The following is a 23,804-nucleotide window of genomic DNA, read 5'->3' on the forward strand; positions in this document are numbered from 1 at the left end:
TACCCCCGGCTTCTCCCTCCCGCACGGTGAAGTCTCCCCACAGCAAACAATAAGCAGCACCAAATCGACCATATCAAAAAAAAAGGGGAATGGGGAGCATTATGCACCAACTATGCTAATAACCATGAGAGTACGCAACCATGAGTCCGCCCGTCTACTGGATGACCACCCCCGAAGGATCAGCCTCATCCTTGACCACTCTTTGCAATTCTGCCCATGCCTACCCCTCGACCCAGCACCATGTCCGATGTTCCAGGGTAAAGGAGTGTCCAAAAACAACCGGGAAGCGACGCACACAGGTGGGATGGAAGTCTCTGAGTACCAACACAGTCCGCATCATGGAGGGACGTCTTTCCCAGTGCTGCCCCAGGATCTGCACTGCACACAAGGTCCAGGAAGGCTGAATCAGCCAAAGTAGACAAACGTTGCTGGAATTGTCCCTGGGTCGCCGGAGGCCGTGCACGGGACAAGGCCACCACCTTCCACTCAGGTCCAATACCTCCGGAACAGATCAAACCCTCAGTTAGCCGATCACACGGTAGCATACTGTCCGGAGTGTCCGGCTGTGCACTAATCGCAGGGGTGGCCGCGACATTATCCTCCTGTGTGCAGTGTGGGAAGCCCCTGTGTACCTGTGGACCAGCATGCCGCCACTGTCCCAACGCTGATGCCACACCATCGAGCTTACTCCCCAAGACCCCGGCGCCACGAGCCAAGGAGAAATGAAGGGCACCAAGGGCCTCTAGGAGGTCGCCGTACCCCAGCACAGCTCTCTGCGATCGCTCCGCCACACTCCCAAAAGTCACACACTCCCAATCCTGCTGCGACCCAGTGGACAGGATGGTAGGCTGCATAGCAACAAGATGGCCGCCGGGAAGGCCCGACTCGTATTGGGGCCGGGACCCAGGGACAAGCGCCTCAAGATCCACGTCGCTGAAGACAGGGGTCTGGGGGGCAGGCACAAATTCAGCCGTTGCGTGGTCACGGGCAACAGTCGTCCCCGCCACGGACCAGCTCCCGCGAAAAGCCGGGAGCAGCCCGCAAGGATCAGGGCGAGCTAGGGGCGGCGTCCGGGCAGCTCACTGTCAAAGGCAGGGGCAAGCACCGAAGAATCTGAGAGCTGCACCCCCGGGCATGTCCTCGGTCCGCTACACTTAGCAGTGGGAGCGCCTACGTCAAAATGCAGGCCGAGGGCAGCACCGCTCCGGTGGACCGACTCCACCCAGTCACCACAGGCCGCTGTTGTTAAACTGCCACCCGGCCAAGGCATCCACTCGAGGTCCCGGCTCCGGGGCTGCACGGGCCGCAAAGTTCAACTGCAGATTTCTCCGGCGGTACGGCAGCCAGAAACCTCGGAGTCACACGATCGGTTGCCACTCTCATTCACAAACACGATCTCATAGCGCAGACTGAGGATCTCGTGCAGGATATCCGTGCGGGATGCGGAGGTTCACGGAGCCGGGAATCTACGCTGCCGTCCCGGTCGCCATCTTGGCTCCTCCTGATTGCGAACAAGTTAAACTACTCCTGTTAGAGCATTGTCGACTCAGAGTTTGGTTTCCACCTGGCACTGCACGTTCCACTTCAAATGTCGACTGCTCCTTAGTGCTAGAGTTTAAAGCAGGTTAGAGATATTCAAGAAACGTGGTAATTAGGGGTCCGCAGTCTTAGGCCAGGCTACTCCGGGCTACAGTCAAACACTACCCCAAAAGTGCCCCAATCCAACACCTTGTAGGTCTGTCGTAAGTGTAGATAAGAGATGCCATCTTGCCAGGTGCGACCATCTTCACTAACACAAGATAGCAAATTTCTCCCAAGTGGGAAATTTACCATATAAAATACTTGATTACAAATGAACTTGGTTCTTCGCTTTTTTCAACTAAGAGTTTTGCATTGGGATTGTCCAATGGGATCCTTCCTGCTGACCTCACCAAACTAGATTTTAGTAAGATTCTTCAGCTGGATCCATCTACTGTGAAGCTTTACAGTTGGACTTCTAACTGCAGAGGCTGCCAGAGTCGGTTTGGTGGTCGGTCTCATTCATTTAGCAGGCGCTTCTCTGTTCCTTCATCACCTAGAACTATTATGCATGCGTATACCATTTACCTGCAGCATGTATTTTCATCTTTCTTTCTCTCATTCTTACCTTGTCCCTTACAACCAGTAAGCTCTTTTCCACTGTATTATTTTTCTTTTCTTTGAATTTACACCTGTTTTGGTTTGCATTATTTCTGTATTGAACCGAGTTGCAGTCCTCCAATTTCTTTTCACAGAACGCGCTTTCTACACATCAGATAAATCGAATCTACCCCTCAAGCACAGTATAATACCTGATATTATTTTGCTCCTCTTGAATTAATCCCAGTTTTCTGTTTAGGTACAAAACACACCAGGCGTATGAATCGCCCTAAGAGGTTATTGTTTACTCACCCAAGATCTTTCTAAATGTGACATTGGTATCGGCACCTATCTGTTTGAGACTTAACTCAGCTCTCAGTTCCTAGAAGGCAAAGAAAAATGATGAAACCCTCAAAGTGGTACAGCAGATGGTGCGGTGCACATCTCGTAGAGATGTTTGCTCCAAAGACATTGCCCACTTACAGCACATGAGAGTAACTCAGATAAAAAAAAGATAAACTCTTGGTTTCATTTAGCAAAAATTGCCATACGTGCAGAGGGCGTCAAATGGATGGCAGAACATGCTCAGTGTCTTTATATTAGCTGGTGCTGCACCCGGCATTCTTCAAAAACCGATCCCAACAGTTATGTTGTCACACTTTCATGAACCAATATCACCAGTGAGGGTCTCAAGGCGTTGGTATGAGGTGGAGCAGCATGGAGGCGTAGTTGAAACCCAAGATTATGGATTGTAGTGTTGTGTTAAATTTGGGACTTGGAGCACAGGCAAGGTGGGAGAGCTGGATATACCACACAGCAGTAACGCAGTGTGGCTGATACACAGATCTGTTTTGCAGTCTGAAAGTCCTCCTTGTGAGAGACAGATAACTTAAAGTGTAACAAAAGCCAAAGCAATAAAGCAACAGGAGACCACAGAGTTATCTTTTCTATATATGTTCACATATTATAAGTACATTGGAAAATTATCAAAATACACAAAATAAACCCTAAATGATCATCAAAGTCAAACCCAAGAACATTAGAGATTTGAGCTAAGAATAAAGCAGCATGTCAAACTCACACATCACCAGTTTTTCTAAATTACTCACCACACTGCACCATATAGTAGAACACCACATCACCAAACACCAAATAAAATAATAGAACACTACACCATATTGACTCATCATGCCATAAATAATCTAAGGGTACAACACATCTTTTGATTCAAGATTGTCATATATCAATCCTCGCCATATCATATATCCTGTTCCACTAAACTCCACACCTCCAGGCATCACTTATCACTCCTTCTAAACAATAGTATACCCAAGCCTTATACAAAATACTACAGCATACCATAATTTAACGTAGCTAAACTTGGTGACGCATTAAAGCTTTATACCAATATTGCATCAAATCCAACAGACCATATCACTGCCTCATAACCACACTACCTTATCTCAACGGAAGAGCCCTACATTATTTTGAGAGAAAGGAAGGGGCCAAAATGTACCATGGAGACAGCCACATGTAAGAACAAGGAGCCTAGAAGAAGAAGTTATAAGGAACTTGAGAATGAGAAGGTTGAGGATAGCAATACGAAATTGTGAGTGTACAGAAAATGCCAGCTACTAGATTAGCAATGCGTTGATCTAGAGCTGTCGGAAATTATAGGAATGTATTCCATTCCTGTGAAAGAAAACACAGGTTATAGATCAGAAGCAGATCTTCCCATTCAAAAACAACTCAGCCTCACACACTGAACCTCAGCTATTCTACGTGGAGTGCATGAAAGGGCGCTTATCCTCTTGATCGGAGAAAGATCCTCCAGGACTAAACAAACACAGATAATACCACCAGTGCTAACATGGGTTTGGGGGACACACCATAGAGACTGTCCAAGACATATGGTGCAGCCACATTGGTTTGATCCACAAGATCACCTCCCTAGCACCAATCACTGATCAAACTACATCACCCACTTGCTTGGGCTAGGAGATAACCACATTAGGGTCCTTCTGATGGTTAAACCCAGAATCAGAGGCCTAACTCTGCCCACTTGAATTGAAAAGAAGCTAATTAGTTGGCTAATGCTGCATTGTATAAAAACTGTGTAATATAATGTAATGTAACATTTGGGAGTCTGTGTAGCCTCACCATTAATTGTACTCTGTATTTCGTGTTATTATTTTATTTTTGATATAAGATATCACCCGTAGTTTCTTAAGATAGCAATTTGCATTTGTCCGTCTCATTCCTGTTACAGATTAATGAATGGAAATATGCAGTTTTTATATGAGTGAAAGAAATGTTTCTAATGTACGTTAGCTTCACTTGAAATTGATCTAATGGTTCTGCAGTCCTACAAATGTCCTATTTTACCCATCTCTCAGACAAAAAGTTACCAAAACACTCATGATAAATAGGCCGGTTATTTTTCATGGCTAGGAAGACTAGCCCGGTATTCGTGAGACATATGTCACTTTGCAAAAGGGTCTGTGGACATCAAACATGAGCCACAAAACAGTATGCTTTCTTATTCTTGATGTTGTGGTTTTAAACCAATTTCTAACGCCTTTATTTTATTAAACTCATTCGTAATAGCATAGCTATTAAAGCTATAAGCATGTTTACTGACCAATATACCGTATTTTCTGCAAAGAAAAGCAAGCTGTTATGCCTTTTGCTGGATGGCCTTCTCAATATAAATACACGTTTATGTCTGTGTCTTTTTCTTCACACTGTTAAAAGCACAAAGTAAAGGTACATAATGAATTTGCATACTTTTTTTATACGAACTGTAATGTGTATACACATACATTCCTATATTGTATTTTAAACATCGAGACGCTGTGTGCCTAGACAATTGAAAGGTGATCACTTGAATCTTTATTGTATAACTTTTCCTATTTCGGGCTTAAAATAATGTTGTATTATCGTTCTTTGTATAGTGTCCATATATGGCAGCCTCATTTGTACTGTTTGCACTATTGTTTTTATTAAAGCTCAAGGTTGAAGGGCGTTCTTACTTGTATGAACTATGGATGGAAGATTTATTCTTTACACCAAATTTTCCCTTTTATAACTTTGTTTACAATTGTTTAGCTTTTATTATAATAATAATTTCAATTGTTGTAGCTGCAAAACTAGACAGACTAACATCAGCAGCTTACTGAATACTGACATCTGAGATATAATCATATTTTTTTTCTATGTATGTTTTTTTTTGTTCTTACAAATTTCACTTTAAGGGTTTAAAAACCAACCTGTTTGTAGCTAGGTTTGTTTACTTGTTTCACGTTTGGTAGGGTGAAAAATATTGCCATCTGTTGCCAAGAATCAAATATTGAGAAGAATCATCCTAAATCATGTGACTTAAAAATATATGTAGAGTGATTTCACAAACATAACTATTCTAATCCCATCCTGCCATCTCATAATTCATCGGGGGAAGAGATCCTGGTTTATTCATCGTGTAGTTTAGGTATGTATTCATCTGTGTTAATTTTTGGATTGACCATTTTAATCAATATACTGCTATTCTTGCTTCTGAGGTGCATCATGTTTATTTCTTCCCAGTATGTCTGGACATAGGGTGATATCGTCACCAGAGACCCACTTCTATACTGCAACCAAGTACGCTATATCAGCATTGACAGAGGGACTGCGGCAAGAACTTAGAGAAGCAAAGACTCATATTAGGGCAACAGTAAGTGACATTTACCTTGGGAGTTTTCTCAACAGAATTTTATTCATTTTCTTATTTTTCATTGCCTTCTTCTCACGGAAATCATTTCTCACTTTTTTGCCTTTGTTAGAAAGCACTTTGGTCCTAAGCAGTTTACCTCTGTTTCAGGACTTGCTCAATATCCCAAAAATTCAGTAACAAAAAACAGGGAAATGGTTTGCATACTTTTAATACAAGTTTGCCATATGTGAGTTTAAATAGGATGCCCCTCAGAGTACGGTTTACAGGTAGTAATCTGTAAAGGCACTTCAAAACAGATGCACGTTTTAAGTGTTTCTCAAATGACCATCCTCATTTCATTTTTATTTGCACATGCTTTTGAGCATGAAGTACTAAAAATTGACCAAGTCCTATTACGTTAAATTATCTTTATTTTTTTTATTAAAGGTGAACTTTATGGTTTCATTTTGAATGACATTAGTATGCATTTAAGATTTGTAAGGGTAATCTAAGCAATAATTAACATGAGTATACTTTTTATAATGTAAATCATCCAGGAAAAATCTTGTTATACCTACTTTTGGCGTTACCCGAGCAGGAGCATCTTGTCCATTTGCAAATTACAAACATTAGGAATGGAAGTATATTGTACACTCACAGAGCAGGAAGTGTAAGCGGTGGTAGACGTTGATCCCACATGCACCTCCGACAATCCTATCCCATAGCCATGGTTTGCTCAGATGGGTTATTTTCAACTACATCTTCCTTTCAATGTAAAAACAGCAAGTTAGCTATATTGGGTTTCACACGTTCTGCATTCTGAACACTGTATTGGAGATTTAGGCAGAATGACTTTTCCCAGTTAGGTGTGATGAGATTTCAGGCCTAAAAATGTTTGGCACGTCAGCTCAGAATGCAAAAAGATTAATTTTAGTGTTGCTGGATAACATTGTATAAAAAATTAAATGTCTCTTCGAATTCCACAACAGCAATCAAATAGACATGAAGATGGTAATTATTTGTCACTGGCTATCTTCCCTGTGATTAAATATAAAACCTATTAGATCAATGATATTTAAGTATTTTATCTGTTGCCTTACCCAGGTGATTTCAGGTGCTCTTGTGTTACTCATACCAAAAGTGTGGTAAATTGTGGGTCCCCTAAAAAGGTGATGTACATTTCAGTCTGGCGCTGCATTCTGTACCAAATATACAAAAGGCAGAGTTTTAAAAATGTTGTGATTATTCAAGCGGTTTTGATAAAAAAAATTATATATATATTTTTTTGTAATTTGTATTCACAAAATATGTTTATTGAATTTCAATGCAGTTTTTCATTTAACATAAGTTTTGTTTTGAATACGTTGCACTAATTCCATTTATATTTTTTGAAGTGACAATTTAAATTAACGAGAGCGATGGTTATGCATTTAGATCACACTCACAAAAGACACGTTTTTTCATGAAACTCCACATGGTGCACAGTCCTCTGTTACCTTTGCTTGACGCATTTCACTCCAGTCATAAGCATTGGGTATTAAATGCACTAGCAAAGGCCCACTTTTTTCGGGTTCAGACTCCAATCAAAATCTCTGAATAATACCAGCCTTAAGAAATGGTGACTTTAAACATGACTCACCCTCAAAGATCTCTGTTCACATTTTTGCTAGGCTTTAAGAGAAATTAATACCAACTGAGCCAATCCAGATGGATTTTATACCAGAATTAGAAGCTTTGTGGTATGAAATTATCATAAAATTTGGAGATACTTCTGGGGCACTTCAGTGCTTAATTTGAGGCGGTAGTTGCCGGTGGGAGGGGCAGGGGCACCAGCCCTTATTTTTTGGGGCCAACACTTATTTTTCGCACCAGAATTTGCCTAGATGGAGAAAGAGGAAAACGGCAAACCCATTACAAAGGGAGGTTGCAAGAGCGAAACAAAGGGCCATGAGTGTTTGGTAATGGGTTAAAGTGGCTGAAGGAGGAGACTAGACAACCAGCCTTGGTGTTTGGCGCATTGACGTTTAATTGCACTGGCTGCGGGTTTCTGACCAGAGCTTCAGGCACCGGCACTCTTTTACGAATTAAGCAGGGGGTGACTCTAAACAAAACTATTGTCAAAGGCATTTTATTTAAAGGCTTGGCCAGCTAACTTGTTTGATAGTTACTTTGAAAGAAAGTGCAGATTTGCCAGGGATCCCAAGCACCTTTGTCTGGAAATGAAGCCCTCCTCGTTGTATTATTTTATTCACACTGTCAAAAAAGTAACCTGAAACACTTCTTATAGGGTCTGAGCACCTGTCTTGCTGACACTACATTAGTACCCACAGCTGCATTCAACTCTACAGGTGACCACACACACAAGAGAGAGAGAGACATTCTCTCTTGGATAAGGAGGGCCAACATGGAAGTGCAGAGGAAATAACCGAGGCGGGGTGGTAGTATATTTCCATATAAAAAAGATATTATGCAATACCAAAATGAAACTCTGCTGATTTCATGTCCCACCCAGAACGTACTTGATGCCCGTTCAATTGCATTTGATTAATGCAAAAAGTGTGAATGTGCTTCAAGTGTGCCACACTAAAGCTACATGTATTCATCAATTACCAATTTGCCACAAATTAGTTCAGCTTTGGAGCTAAATATTTGATAGAATAAATACGTATTGGGCTGAGAGTACTAAACCGCCCAAGGGCCATGTGTGCGGTATTCGTCCCAAATTCTGAAAGAGTTCAAATGAAACATAAATTGACTTCAGTGGTATTCATTTTAGTGTAGCATCATCTAGCCTTCAAATTTGAAGAATAGTTTACAGATTTGCAGGAAGGAGGTAAACTTAAAAAAAAAAGACAAGAAAGAAAATAAAATGGCAGGAAATCTGATTGACTTGAGAATATATTAAATACCTTGTTTTCCCTCTAGATTCTAAACGCCGTAAGGGGAGGATGGTGTCTCAATATACATGTGACACGCTTGTGATATTAACAAGAAGATTATTTATAGATGTTGAATGGTTGTCTTTATGAAAATCCATATGATGGATGTGCTGTTGCATCATGCAATGCGAAGCATGGACCTGCTGCTCGATGCAGCAGCTGACATACATATGCTGAGATGAGGCAGTATTCCTTTGCTATAAAATGTAATGAAATCTTTTTTTAAAATCATTGTTGAGGAATCCAGATCTCAGGAATTCTGCAGAAAGGCACACACTGAGAGAGGCAACAAAGCAACCCAGGAACACGGACTACCATAAAACAAGAGGGAAATCATTTATAGAGGCGTAGAACATACGTGCATGGTGCCGGGGAAGTCTTAGACTCTGTGACTGAAGACTCAGCATCCGCGAATGACAAACACGCATGCTGGAACACAGGGATAGCCGCACCAGGACAGGAAATTAAATGCCCCAGCACTGGTACCGTGAGGTTGTAGGCGCTGATCCAGTACGCTCCGGAATCTAGGCAAGAAATTCCAGTTGCAAGTGAGAATCCAGCACTATGCTTCGAATAAAACATGTTCAATTCTTACATTTGAATTAAACGTGCTTTCTACTTATAACCCTTTATTTTTTGTATTGTTTATCTTATTCACTACAGACATTCTTTAATTTGTTTTATGTTTGTTTTAAAAGCTTTTTAATGTTTACCCTTTCTCCCTTGTTATTGTAAGGGATGCTTGTCAGGCCTTGCATTCACCGCTGCAAGGACATGGAACAATAGGACTGGGAACACACTTCCATCGGGCACAAAACACTGGCAATAGGACAATGCAACGAGACAGAGAAGACATTGACCCTTACACAAGAAACACAGTGAAATATTGACAGAGGAAGACTCATTACTGGACTGGGAGACCCACACTTGGACTTTAGGAATATTCTAACACCGGCCCAGTAAATGCACTCTTAATGGACAAATTTAAGAAGGCGTGGAAAATACCTTTTTCTAGGACTGTTTGCTGAGTGAACATGGGGCAGGGAGGTAAATGCATCAAATCTGGCACTGTACCTACATGGGGCGGGGAGCATGCTGCCAATGTGTGGAGAAAATGCATTGACCCAGGGTGGGGAATATAGAACCCTAGGATAACAAATACATCGAAACTGGAGTAGAATGCACCCGCATTGGGACAATGGGACGGTGCATGAGGAGGTGCATGCACCGCGACAAGGAATACACAGACACGAGCAAAGGGAGGCGCGCTCGGAGTAGGGAAACAGGGACACTAGGCTGGGAGAGCGATACATAACCTGGGCTGAAGATTCATAAAGTGGGACAAAGAGGTGAGGGAAAGAGGAAGGCGCAGCGACAGGGAACCATGCTTTTACAGGAAGGTGCGGGTGAGGGGGGATACCAAGATAAGAAGGCTCTCAAGGGGACCGGGAAACAGGCAAGGGAATACTGGGTGGAAGACGTGGGGACGCAAAGAGTTACTACAGGGTTACAAAGAGAAAGGTTCAAGTACAGGTAGACAGAGAATAAGAAAGGCACAGCTATTTCATCCTGAAGACTCAGGCCCTCGTTACCAGCAGCCTGTGAAAGTCCAATAAATGTGGTAACTCTTATTACTTTACGTATTGGAATTATAAGTTTTGTGGCTGACACTGCAACCCTGCAATTTTGCTCAAGTAAATACCGGCAAAATGAAAAATGCCTAGACAATACTGGGACATACGGGTTTTAGTGCTAGAAGGAACAAAATGCGCATTTAATACCCCATTTTGCAGGAGTGAACTCATGATGGGCCATAATTATTGCAGCGGTTAAGTTCCGATCACTATGGTATTGAATTTTAGTAGATGGGATTATTATGGCAATCAGTGCCAGGCCACTAGTAACGAGGGCCTTATTCTGCTCCCTTCAGTTAGCTGGAAGCTCGCGAGGACTTCTTCCACCGAGATATCCCAAGCTGCAGATGACACAAACTACACTGGCCCAGTTATGTCAAGGGTCCCAAGACTCGTTCTCCCCACTCCTCCTGTCAAGGGTCCCAAGACTCGTTCTCCCCACTTCTCCTCCCCTAATGGTTCACCGTCGAAAGGAAGACCCACTACCAACAGATGCTGTTAACCACACTCACACTGGCCAGGTGGAAAGGTGTAATGCGCAATCATCCATGACTCTCTGATCTCCTAACAACAGCCAATAGATATGTGTGAACACCGCTCAAAAGGCAACCCGCGTTAAATAACATAATATTACAAATACCTCATAACGTAATGATATAATGAGTAAAAAAGTGGAATGGAAAAAATCTGTTTTGAAAAAGTAGAAAAAATTTATTTTTAATGAGAATCTACATCCTGCCCACCCCTGATGCAGTACATCACTAGTGCCTTTACATTCTGGTTTTCTAGTGCCCCGCTTGTTATCCTACCACCTAGTAACGACTGGAAATTGCTTCCATATCAGTTATTTCATACCTTTTGAATGCCAGTATATCGCTTTCATGGGAGCATCGTTTGCAGCCAGGCCCCTTTTCTCAGTTGAAGGGTGTGGTTTGGAAGCTGCTTCTTTTAATCTCAGCGACTTCCCATTGCAGAGCTTTGCCTAAAATATTCCTAGGATATTTGTAACCTTCTTTTGCTGTTTTCGGCCTAGCATAATTTTCTGTCAGTTTGGGTATTTTATGCAGGAATGCTACCATGGGCTTTCCACCACGAACTATGTGCAGCAGCTAGCTGTCTCTTGCTGTTCCAATGGTCCATATCCTCAGGACTGGATTTCCAATGGATTTTCCTGGGCTGTCCACCTTGCGGGTAGTGCACGCCACGGATCAGGAGCAGATGGATCAGGAATTGCCAAACCCTGCCAGCTCCTCTTGGACTTGAGTCCAGGCTTTACCTCAGTGCTGTCATTTGTTCTCAGCTCTGGTGATTTAGTGAATGCTGCAAGTGCAAAACCTCCCTGATCTCTTTGCATCCAGTGATGATTGATCTTTAGTGCAAGTTAGTGAAAGGGAGGCTTTGATCTCAATATAATCTGTCTGGGGTATAGTATATCCTCTGTAAATAAGGAAACTGAAGAAGTCTGAGGCTGGCAGATATGGCTAGTGTACGGGGGGCATCTTAGCTTCCCTCCATTGATCATTGTCCAGGGGGTCTCAGTCTGTGTCCCATCCTTTTTGCAGGGAAATCAGGGGGTCTGGGATATTAGCCAATAGTAAACAATATCTGCCCCTTTGTCTTTCGACCATGGGTTCCAACAGAGGCTTAGCTTCCAATTTGCTGAACACTGGAAGCTGCGCTAAGCAGTCACGTAGGGGGTCTAGTGTGTAAAGGAGTTGAAGAAATTGAAAAAGCTGGGATTTGTGCATTTGGTGTTATGTTTCTAGTATGGTGAAGGTTTTGATGTGGTTATTCCCCTTTCCATATATCTCCCAGTTTAGAGAGCACAATGCTGTCCCACTTCCAGAATTCATGTGGTCTGTTGCCTGTAGGCAGCCAGGCACCAAGCCAAACAGGAATTTCTTATGTTATTTTATGGTACCCTCTGATCTCTCTCAAGGCTCCATGCCAGACAGTCAGTGTGGAAGTTGTAACTATGGGAAAGTTTAAAGGGGCCCTAGATTGCTAAAGATAGTATAGTGGGATAATTGTCTGCAAAATGTCATGTTCTAACCTATATGCCGGGTCATCTCTCTCTAACATGCAATCATTTATGATTACTAATTGTGTTGCCCAGTGGTAGAATTGTATGTAAGCCATGCCTAGCCCACCATCATATGTTGACTGTGTCGATAAAGTACATCAGGATGATTTGTAGGAAGTTTTGTATCCTGTACAAGAGCTTAGGGAGCACAATAATTTCAATCAGCACTATTCTCCAAATAATTGAGAGAGGGAGGTTTTCCTATTTTTGGAGGTAGTCGATAGTTTGATTAATGAGTGGGAGATTATATAGTGTCCAAGTCCAAAGTCCAATATAATGTGGATCTCTAAATTTAAAACTATTGGTCAAAATCCTAAATTGTGAATTCCAAAGTGCATATTTAAAAAAAAGCTAGCCAGTGATGGCTATCATGGTGGATATCGCCTAGTTTACTTTTAGGCCTGCTGCGTTTTCATACAATGTCAGTCTCTGCGATAGGCAAGGGCCTATTAAATGGAGATCACAGATAAAAAGAAATGTGTTGCCCTCTGCATATTAAGAAACCTGGTCCTCCGGTAAGCCACTGCATTCCACATCCCAAATTAATGCATCCCTCTATATCCATTGGGTCAAAGCTCAATAGCCATGGTGAAGAGGGAGTGGGGAAAATGTGTATCTCTGCCCGGTTCACCGTTCAAGTGGGAATGAGTCGGAAAAAGCCCATTTACCCTCACCAATGGCTGAGAGTAAAATGCCTCTACTTATGACAAAATACCTGGACATACATTCATACCACTTAAAACGAGAAATAGGAAAGACCAATGAATAGAATCAAATGCCTTCTCAAAATGTAGCTTGAGTAATGGGTGAAGGCCAGACAGTTCTCGGCATCCATCTAGTATCAACTACAGTCTCCTGATACAATGACAAATGATCTGCGATGACGCCATTCTGGGCACTGTGGACTAAAGATGATATGACATGAACAAAGTGGTTCACAAGAATCTTGACCAAAATCTTGGCCTCTACATTGATAAGGGATATGGGGCGATGTGATGAACATCAGTCCCACAAGACTAGCTAGGCTTGAATATAGAACTCTAATTGAGGCTTCTCGTAAGTCCTAGGGTAGACACTGGCACTGAACTGCTCCTGTAAAGAGAGTGTATATGTGGAGATTGATATTAGATTATAAGTTTTGAAACAATTCAGCTAGTAGTCCATTAGACCCTGCCATTTTCCTGTTTTGAAGGTGTGCAAAAGCTTCAGCAAACTCTTATGGGGTTATGGATAAGTCTAGAGCATCTCATAGTCTCCAAGTTCTGGGATCCCAAGCATAGGCCGATTGTTGAGCCCAGGAACCCCCAGCTCAGTGTGTGATGATTTCTAATTCTCTGAAGTTTAAGACATTGTCCTCCCACTTGGATAAGGAGGCCAAGTGTTGTGAGACCTACAATAAGAAAATTGACTTGCCAGTCCTATGGTGGCACCAACTATTGCTGCATCTGTGGCACGTGTTTCCTCAGGTAAACGTCCTGGCTTCCAGGTAATGCTCACGAAGAGTACAAGTTAATGCTCAACCTGGTCATTGAAACTGCAGAACAAAAGCTGCTGCTGTCCCAAGACCTCATTGATAATTTGTTCAGGATCGTAAACTGCGACCTGTCCATGCACTATTAAACATGGCGTCAGACTGCAAAGCTTGAGACGAATGGCCTTGAGAAGGACACCAATCTGACTTTCAGTGGGGGGAAGTTCTTCTGCCCCTTGAAGGATGAAGACATCAAGTAATACAGTACGGGCATTGTCTGGGCAAAATCATTGTGCACCATCCTTTCTGCTTCAGCAGAGGTTCCACTGCCATAGATGACTTGTCACTTGCCTCATTGGGCCTGCATCAGGGAAGGAAGCAGAGTCTGGAAGATCCAGTTCATAGGGGAAATCTTGGACTCCAGCTTGGCAAAGACCTTCCCTCCTTCAGAGAGTGTAATGGCCAGCGGTTGATTTGTGACAGTGGTTGCTGGTGCTCAGCTCTGGCACTTATTTGTAGGCTCTCTTATGACAGCTCATCACATTATGATGCTGTAATTTGCTTGGGTAGAGCACAGCATCTAACAATTTTGCAAAGCAGCCTGTAGGTCCAGTCCTTTCTTATGAAGTGACCTGCAGTAGTCTGCAATATCACACTTGTATGACTATCCTGTGACCTAGCCATACATAAGAACAAGAACATGCTAAAAGTGTAGATCATCATTTTTCCAGACGAAAAGGCTTGAGTTATGGTTTAAGAGATGTGACAAAATATATACAGAAGGCAATGACAACTGTAATGGTAAGGGAGACAGTTTGCCCTCTCAGTCTTTGATGCTGAGATCAGTAGCATTTTTTACAGTTCAGTATGTAGTATCGGGTGGGTGGAGTGTGGAAACACTAGGCAATGCAGTATCCATATTTTTTGCTCTTTGGGCTCATACGTCTGGAGATGGGACAATGGACGTCTAGGAGAACTTGCAGCACAAGTCTGAAGTTTGGGGTGCTAGAGCAAGAGAGTATAGCATAGTGTTTAGATAGTAAACAGCATTCTTAAATCTCTTTAACTTAGTTCATGCCTTAAGGTTATTGTGTGTTGTATAAAAAGTGCTTGCAAAAAGCTGCCAATAGATTTGTCAGTTGACCATCTGTCAGTGAAACTGTCTCCTGTTGGTTCTGCATGGCTGGCAGTGTAGAGGAACCTAATAGGACCACGAAAGTGATTGTATGTACTATATGTGGTATTTGTATAGCATGAATATAGCAGGAAAGCAACAGAGCACTCAACAGTTGGTGAGAGCCCACAGTACAATGCAGAATGTTAAAAATCAGGCAGAGGAAGCAATTGTACCTCAGAGGAGAAGGTATAGTGTTTTGGAAAAGGTGTATGTACAGTTTTGTTTATAATTTCAGGCCGTTAAGAGCCATTTTGATGTCAATTGTGCTGTAGGTCCAGTACCTTAGTGCAGAGACTTAGAATACTTGTCTTCTGGTCCTTTCTTTTCTTCATTTCCTGACTGTCATTTTCTAAGCTCCAAGTGTGGTTTTGCCCACCTGAGCCTACTAGGTTTCGGCCAGGAATGCTCGGATTGTTTGTTGTTGATGGCTTTGTAGTTGATGCAGCTGATCTTTAAGAAGATGTAAGCCTGCAGAGGAAACAAACTAAGTACCTTGAATTTAAGGCTGATGTGGTAACATTTATCCAGGTATTTGATGAGACAATCCTCAACACCCCTTTTAAATGATATGGCTAACTTTTCTCGGCTGTAGATCATAAAATCATTTTCGGTATCTGCCAGGGTGCAAGAATAGTAAGCAACACGGTGAAGTGAATGAGGGGAGCAAGGTTTTGGTTATGAATCATGATGGCAGTGAGTTCTCTGTAATTGATAAAAGGACGAATTCCCCATTAGCTTTGGCAACTAGAACCTTGGTTCTCCTGATGGTGAGGTTCAGTGCCACATATTTCCTTTATCAAGATTCTCTTGCAGATCCTGTTGAAAATGTCATCTTGGTTTATGCTTGAAAGATAGATACAACCATGCAGACTTGCTTCCCTAATAATGAAGTCAATTTGGCAGACTTGTTCTCTTTGAGGAGGAAGGAAGTCAGAATGTTTTCATATGGTGCCAGGATAGTGCTCTTGTCCATCTTGGTTTCTTCAGGGTCAGCTTGCAAAGTTTGTTGCAGAGAAAAACTGATCAGTGGCTGAGTCTTCTGTTGCGTCTTGATCTAGAAACCGTGTTCAGCATAAAAAGATAAAGTAAAATCGTCTGCTGATCCCAATTAGTTTTAGCATTATGAAGTCTCAGTCATGTAGTGCTGAGTACTATTGGTGTGCATAGTAAATCACAAGAGGCAAACCTACCAACAAGGGTTGCAAGGCAACGGGAAGTAGGAAATAATGAAGGGGGAAGACTAAGCTAACCGAAAAGGAAAAATCTATTATGGGAAATGTTGGATAGCACTTTGGGTAAGAGACCACTTTCAAGAAGCACTTAAGAAAGAAATGTACCAATGGGCCCCTGATTAGGCAAAAGCCTGCCTGAGCTGGAGCGCCTTAGATCAGACCTTTTTGGATGTTTTTTATTTGAACACTGGTACATTGCCATAACACTGTTGTTGCTAGCTTTTCACAAACCACATTGCGACCACTGAGCTTTGTGGTATTATAGTGTATGGAATTAGTAGTAAAGACAGTGTATTGCATCCTATTAAGCAAACACTCAATGCAAAAAACAGAACTCTATTAAATTACATGTTTTTAACCAAAGAACTGCATTTTCTAATGGAACGAAAACATTTGGAGATTGCATTACCGAATATGAAGATAGGTGATAGATAAAATAGGTATTTGTAAAGATAATTTCTAAATTATGTATGGCAGTATCTTGTTAATTACAAGGTGTTCTATTTTTTTGGACATGAAAGAACAATTGATTAATTTTACTGAGTTGAAGACGGAAGATATAAACCGAGTTCTCTTTATGGTGAGGTTATCATCTTTTCTACCAGACTATGTTCCTCCTCCTTCTGATTGTCCTTGCACTTCTTTACCTTGTGAAGTCAAATGGATGCACAGATTGCACAAGTTGTCAGGTGTATGTACAGTACAGTGGACTCTTAAGAGGTACAGCCTCTCTAACCACAGTGTTTGTTATGACAATTGTTTAAAAAAAAAAAAAAGTCCTCTTTTTTTGTGGGATTACCATCTCTGACTTGGTCACGTTAATATCTCTATAGATCATTAAAAAGCTATTGTTGCCATGCATGTATAATTTGTATGGGACATTTTATGTTTAAATCAAGTCTTGAGAACCTCATTTTGAGCACTTTAAAATAATTTTATTTGCTAATATAAGTGGAGACTGTTCTTTAGATCACACTGACATGCCTTACCACCGACTGCATTACAGGACTTTAGCGTATACTGGGCCTTTTGCCCAAGAATTGTATTTTCCAGACTTCACAAAACAGACTTGCACGACCTGTCACAGGCAGTGAAACATATGTTGTCTTGGATTTGCATTACCAGCAGAATGCTGAAATATGCATACAACGTCTGAATGAATGAAAATAATATGGCATATGGGATAAGTAATACTAGAACATTTAGTGTTTCTTTGCTTCTACTCGGTATTCATGAATTTTAAGGCAATGATTACAGGGGAGTAGCTACTAAGGTTAGACTTAATAAATTATTCATCCTTTTATCACCACTTCCACACCCTACATGAAGTCCAGCCTGCGTCTGGTGCCTAGCCACAAGCCTCCAAAGGTAAGGATGCACTGGTAGCATTCTGCCAGCATGTATATATCAGAAATGTATGCTAAGCAGCTACATAGGTTATGCCGTATGCATTCTTCTAAGACCAGGGTTTCTCCGATAACAATAAACGTTTTTTGGGAAGTTCTCTGCATCCTGTTTCTCTTGTCCCTAGAAAACCAATGCTCCCTTATCCTCCTTCATTTCTCCTTCTCACTTACTGACAATCTGCCTGAAAGTTAAGAATGGGAAAGAGCCAGGACATTAAGAATAGGATATACCATACGTTTATGGTGAATCCCATTATCAACGTGATGCCACGAGCCCATCAGCTAAAAACACACACACCACCTGGCACCTTTATTTAACAAGCAATGGCGAAGCCAATAGGTCTCTGCAATCTTGGAGCTACAGGTGTTGTCAATGTTAATGCATTTGTGTAAGGCGCTATAATTCAGGGCTGTCCCCAAAATAACAGTCAAGCCACAGAAATATCAGGGGCACTTTTTCTTTCTAAGTCACACCGATCCTGGGTAGGAATAAGATCCAGGGTCAATAATGCATGTGCATTGCACTGAATTGTGTTTTATGTTTTTTTAGGTTTGACTAACAAAATGTTTATTATATTTTGAGAACGCACAAGATAGTGTTGGTGTTACTAAACTGCTCCCAGGTTTGTTAATAACCACTGGAGAGTTGTTGACAAACAGTCGGATAATTAAGCCATATTTATATACAAAATAATTATCCGTGTTTGAATATGTAGTTTAGAAATTCAGATTTTAAGACAAAACAAGATTGAAGGGGTACAGTACCAACATGTAGTTCTCAGGTGAACATCAGTCATTGGAAAATGATATAATGCCACAGTAAACTAATGGGCATATAAGAACTGTTATTGTGAGAAAAGAGAGAAACGTGGTTATGAAATGCACAATGGACTATTGAGAGGAAAATAAAACTGCATTCAAAATATAGCAGTAAAACACTTCAAGTAGAAATATTTAAACGCGCTATAAATTTCACCCTGGAAGCTGTGTAATTTTTGGAACACCACTCTTCCGGCTGTGGGGCCGTTTACTGGCCTCAGAATACCAACTCTTAAACAGCAGTCAAAGTGCATTAAAAAAAAGTATGGAAACTGTGATGCTGTATTTATTGGAGCGGGGTCCGTGAGAGGGATGATGGGGTCAAAGGTGTGATTAAAAAAAAACAAATATTCTGTAAGTTATTTGCTGTTTGACTGTTGGGTAGATACATATAAAACAATGCACAGCTTAAATGAAAACTTTTTACTGTGGGAAATGTATTATAGTATATTATAAAAACTTAATTACTTCTGGCACCTTAGACGTCTGTGTGTAACCAGAGAGCCACGGAATGAAATCTTGGTTGGTGAAGTAGAGAATAGTGACTTCTGTGCTTTTAGTGCTACGAAGTCACAGCCTGTGACAGAAAGCACTGGGAACATGTAAGCCATTATTTTAAACTTGCATTACACACAATATAGGATGTACTGCTACAAAAAGTGCATAAAGATTCAAGGTAAAATGCTGCTTACAAAATATAGCGTTTAGTAATACACACACTGTATGTGATGCAATTTTCTTATATAACTGTCCCTTTAAAGCCTCAGGAGTACTAAGAGCTATATAAATACATTTATTAAAAGCACGCACTTCAGAGGTTAAGTCTTGGCACTAACAGCCCCCCCCCAAAAAAAATTCATCACAAAGCTTCAGGTGATTTGATCAATTAAAGCCAGTACCGACTCCCAAGCTTCCCTTACATTTGCAGATTACACTTTACATTTGCAGATTAACTCATTGCACACATTTCATTTCTTTCATTCAAGCAGGCACCCTGGCAGGAAGGCTTGTTTCGCTGAATGCCCGGCTTTGGTTTCAAGGCACAGGAGACTCCCTGAATGACAATTTAGCTGAAGTATTGAAACGATCGGAAATAACTGTCCTGGGACGGTTCTCTTTTTATAAAAAGTAAGGGAGAGGTTTTTCATAAATCAAAAAAAGTCCCAATGAATAAATAAATATTAAGAAGCGTCGCCTGGCATTTGTCACAGATTGTTTGACAAAGTAAGTGGAGGTTAGTTTGTTTCTCGTTCTGGATCATAAATCATGGCGGCATTATACATCATGGCCTCGATTCTTGGCCAAATAGCTTCCTCTCCCCGATCCTCCAGCAGAGATAGCTTATCAGCTGCCCTCTGCTCTGCTTTGCGCATTCGTTAAAAAATACTTTAAAAAGCACTGCGGTCTGTACAAAAAGCAGAATCATATGCATGGCAGCATATGCAAAGTAACATCCAGGTGTGGAAGAGATGAGGAAGCTGCCTGGAGAGAACACCTACAAGAGGTGGGAGGGGATGTAGGAGAGGTAAACAATGAAGGAAGAGGGTAGGGGTGCAAACAACGACAGGAGGCATCATGTCACTTAGTTGGACAGGTTGAAAAGGTGCTGTTTGCTATTAGGACAGAGAGCCTTGCGAGCAAAGGGGCTTATTTGTATGCTAGGCTGCTTCACTGTGAGCCGTCGCTACGTTTGTGCTTTTGAAAAGCAACACAAAAACAACAAACCCAAACCACTTAATATTTAATAGAATCGATGGAAAAGCATCCTTTGCATATCTCAGCTGTGAGCTAACAGATTATGTGGTAAACACTGGGATTAGCCCACCTGACCAAGTCCCCAGTTCAGAGTTTCGGTACTCACCATGCACCTCCGTATTAATCCATGGAGGCATCCGCTTCCAGCAGCGAGATAGGGTGGGGTTAATATTGTGATACCGATGCCTCAAATCAAAAGAAAATAAAGTTTGTGATCCGCTATTAATAAGTACTCAAGTTTGCTTTTCAAGTTAGCAGTTATGAACTTCTGCTCTCTAATGCACAGAAACTGAAATCACCCAGAAGTATGTAACCCAGTAAATCACTCCACAAAAACATTTGAGTTTAGATGAGATGGGAGACGGGAGGACATTTCCAGGCTGCTCGAAGAATGTTAACTAAGCAGCCATTCATCAGGAGTACCAGTGATACTAACATTTAAACAAAAACTTTGAAGTCAGAGAAAGTAAAGACGCTTTTTTAAACCAGCATTGGACATTTGATCTCAGTCTTTTAATGCACGTCGAATGTGACGAGATAAGAACCAGATTCAAGGCCTGTTTAACTTCGGTCAGAGCCAGTGTAAACATGACCGGTCATGTGAAGTGCTCCTCCACAAAGAAAAAAAAGAGTTCCGAAAACATTTCATAAAATAAGAGCAGGGGATGGATAGAAGTAATTGGTCCCTTCTCTTTGAAAGAGTGGAACACAGGTAGAGGCATGACGCAAGCATGCCATGGACAAATGGGGAGAAAGAATAGGAGAGTGACGATGGAGCCAGCAAATGGGAAGCCTAAGGGCGAGTTGAAGCTCACAAAGTATGTACAACACGTCTCTTCGAGACCGTGCCGATACCTAATAAGCAAAGTGGTGAGGATGTGCATGTGTGCAGATCAATTGGTGTGCCATTAAGATGCAAGCATGATTATGCATTACCAGAGTACAAAAGCTCTCAATCAGAGATTCTAGATAAGTCTAGAAAACTCGAGCATGTTAAAATTCAAATACAGTACTTAAACTAATTTCCGACGGTGGAGTTTCCCTCGCGTAGGTGTGATGGCACATTGACTGACTCCATATTCACTAAAGCAAATTTTTGCAAGAAGGCATTGACATAATCTCATAGCAAACATAAAAAGTCATTTCGAAATTATTTTTAGTATTCAAGTAATTGTTTATTGCTGGGTAATTTAAACCATGAAAAATAAATAACAAGTTAGACATAAAGAAAGCGCCTATGTTCTCTAATAAAACAAAGTTAGCCACAGAGGATTTCTTTTGATATATTTAATGCCCAGTCACAAATAAACTAAAATATTTTGCGTAATTAAATTTGCAGCTCCATATATATCCGTTGGTTGGAAATTCTGATGGTTTTCTATTTTTAGCAGACAATTTAAAGAAGTAAACAAACTAATCGAGTATTCAGTACAAAGCAATACTATTTAAGGCAATCAGTGGTTCAGAACATGTGGAATAGGTTTCATTAATTTAAAGAAGCCACTGTGTACAGTGGGTCAAATTTTACTCGCGGCCCTCAGTGTCTCCTTAAACAAGCATTGGCATAGCCAATAGGTCTCACTTTTGGGACCTTCTAAGTATTTAGTTATGCAGCACAATATCCTTGGTGCAACCACATCAACTGTTGCATGGCTAAACACTTATAAGGTCCCAAAGGCGAGACCTATTGGCTATGCCAATGCTTGGTGTGGTTGTGTGTGTGTGTGTGTGGTTGTGTGTGTGTGTGTGTGTGTGTGTGTGTGTGTGTGTGTGTGTGTGTGTGGCTGTGGTTGTGGGTGTGGTTGTGGGTGCAGTTATGGGTGTGGGTGCGGTTGCGGGTGTGCTTGTGTGTGTGGTTGTGGGTGTGTGGTTGTGGTGGTTGTGTGTGTGTGTTTGGTTGTGTGTGTGGTTGTGTGTGGTTGTGTGTGTGTGGTTGTGTGTGTGGTTGTGTGTGTGTGTGGTTGTGTGTGTGCGTGGTTGTGGGTGTGGTTGTGTGTGTGTGGTGGTTGTGTGGTTGTGGTTGTATTTGGTTGTGTGGTTGGTTGTGGTTGTGTGGGTGTGGTTGGGTGTGTGGTTGTGTGGTTGTGGTTGTGTGTGTGTGTGGTTGTGTGTGGTTGCATGTGGGTGTGGTTGCGTGTGGTTGTGTGGTTGTGGTGTTGTGGTTGTGTGTGTGGGGTTGGGTGTGTGGTTGTGTGTGTGGTTGTGTGTGTGGTTGGTTGTGGTTGTGTGTGGTTGTGCGTGTGGCGAAAGTGATCGTGGGCAAAAGAGAAAGTGATCGCAGGCGCTTAATGAGCATGATGAGGTTTGCCATATGGTGCCTTTGCTCCCAAGCGCGCACCCGCGCACATGCATTGTAGCTCTAGGCTGGCCATGGAAGCATTTTTTGAGGCCTCACTAAAAGTCTCGCAAGACCAGCGCATTAGCTGGGTCAGTCGAGACCTAAAAATGTAGCACTAGTTGAGGCTGTAAATCCACGGGCTCACTAGCCGTCAGTAAGGCTTCACATTCTTTCCCAGATCACACAATGAACTTTGTAAATGTTTTTAAGGCATGATTTTGGACATGGTCTTAGCATCTTTGGCAGTTGTTCTTTGTTTGACGTTGGAATGCCAATGAATTGTGCACCATTTTTCTCGTAAAATAGTAAGTAAGTAAAACAGCTTCTAAAGCAAGCGAATGCTGAGGCATCTTAGCGCTAGCGTTCTATAACAAAAGCATAATGGGAAAACTATTTCTTGCATGAGGTAATACTTGTTGATGTAGAGGAATCTACACAAGACAACAATAACATAACGCAAAGTATACAACATCACAAAACATAAGAACCTCAAATGAACACAAAACAATCACAGTACAACCCAATAACACACCACAACACCGAAATGCAGCATAAATTCAACCACATCTGGCTAAGTAAAAGAAAAATTGTATTGTGTTGTTGTGCTATTGTTTTCTTATTGTGTTTTATGTTTGTGTATTGTGTTGGACTGTTGTGGTGTGTTTTGTTGTGGCGTTGCTATGGAGTTAGTTGGTGTATTTTGTTGTGATGTTCTGTGTTTTGTGTTGGTATGTGTATTTATGTTTTATTACTGTTGTGTTATTGTGATGTGGTGTTGTGAGCTGTATTTTGTTAATCATTTGCCTCAACAGCAGTCCATCTGATTAGAAATGCACAAAGCAGTTTGCACCATATGTTGCACTATTTACCATTGATTGCATGTAGTAGCTCTGGACAAAACGGTTTGCAATCCAGCCCATGAGGAGTTGCAGATCTCATTCGATGTTTGTTCTTTTGTTTTGCAGAGTATATCCCCAGGACTGGTAGAAACGGAATTTGCTTTTAAACTTCATGATAATGATCCCGAAAAGGCAGCATCTACATATGAAAGCATAAGGGTAGGAACATAAGCAACATGTTTTGTTATTATAGTGAATTTAAATGAACAAAACTGTAATTGGCAACAGAGTGCAGAAAACCT

General features: G+C 41.6%; 1 protein-coding gene across 3 annotated transcripts in view; it reads left to right on the forward strand.

Annotated features, from left to right (window-relative positions):
• Nucleotides 1-23,804, forward strand: part of DHRS11 (dehydrogenase/reductase 11) — a 429,632-nt gene that overhangs the window by 236,505 nt on the left and 169,323 nt on the right. The window contains exons 4-5 of one of the 3 annotated variants that reach the window (XM_085649464.1): nucleotides 5,701-5,830; nucleotides 23,629-23,721. The exons of the other annotated variants lie outside the window; for them this stretch is intronic. Coding sequence (XP_085505590.1) covers nucleotides 5,701-5,830; nucleotides 23,629-23,721 — 223 coding nt within the window. The remainder of the gene's footprint in view (nucleotides 1-5,700; nucleotides 5,831-23,628; nucleotides 23,722-23,804) is intronic. 3 annotated transcript variants of the gene reach the window in all.

This window comes from Triturus cristatus, chromosome 3_2 (genome assembly GCF_964204655.1).
Source record: "Triturus cristatus chromosome 3_2, aTriCri1.1, whole genome shotgun sequence".
NCBI classification, from domain to species: Eukaryota; Metazoa; Chordata; class Amphibia; order Caudata; family Salamandridae; genus Triturus; species Triturus cristatus.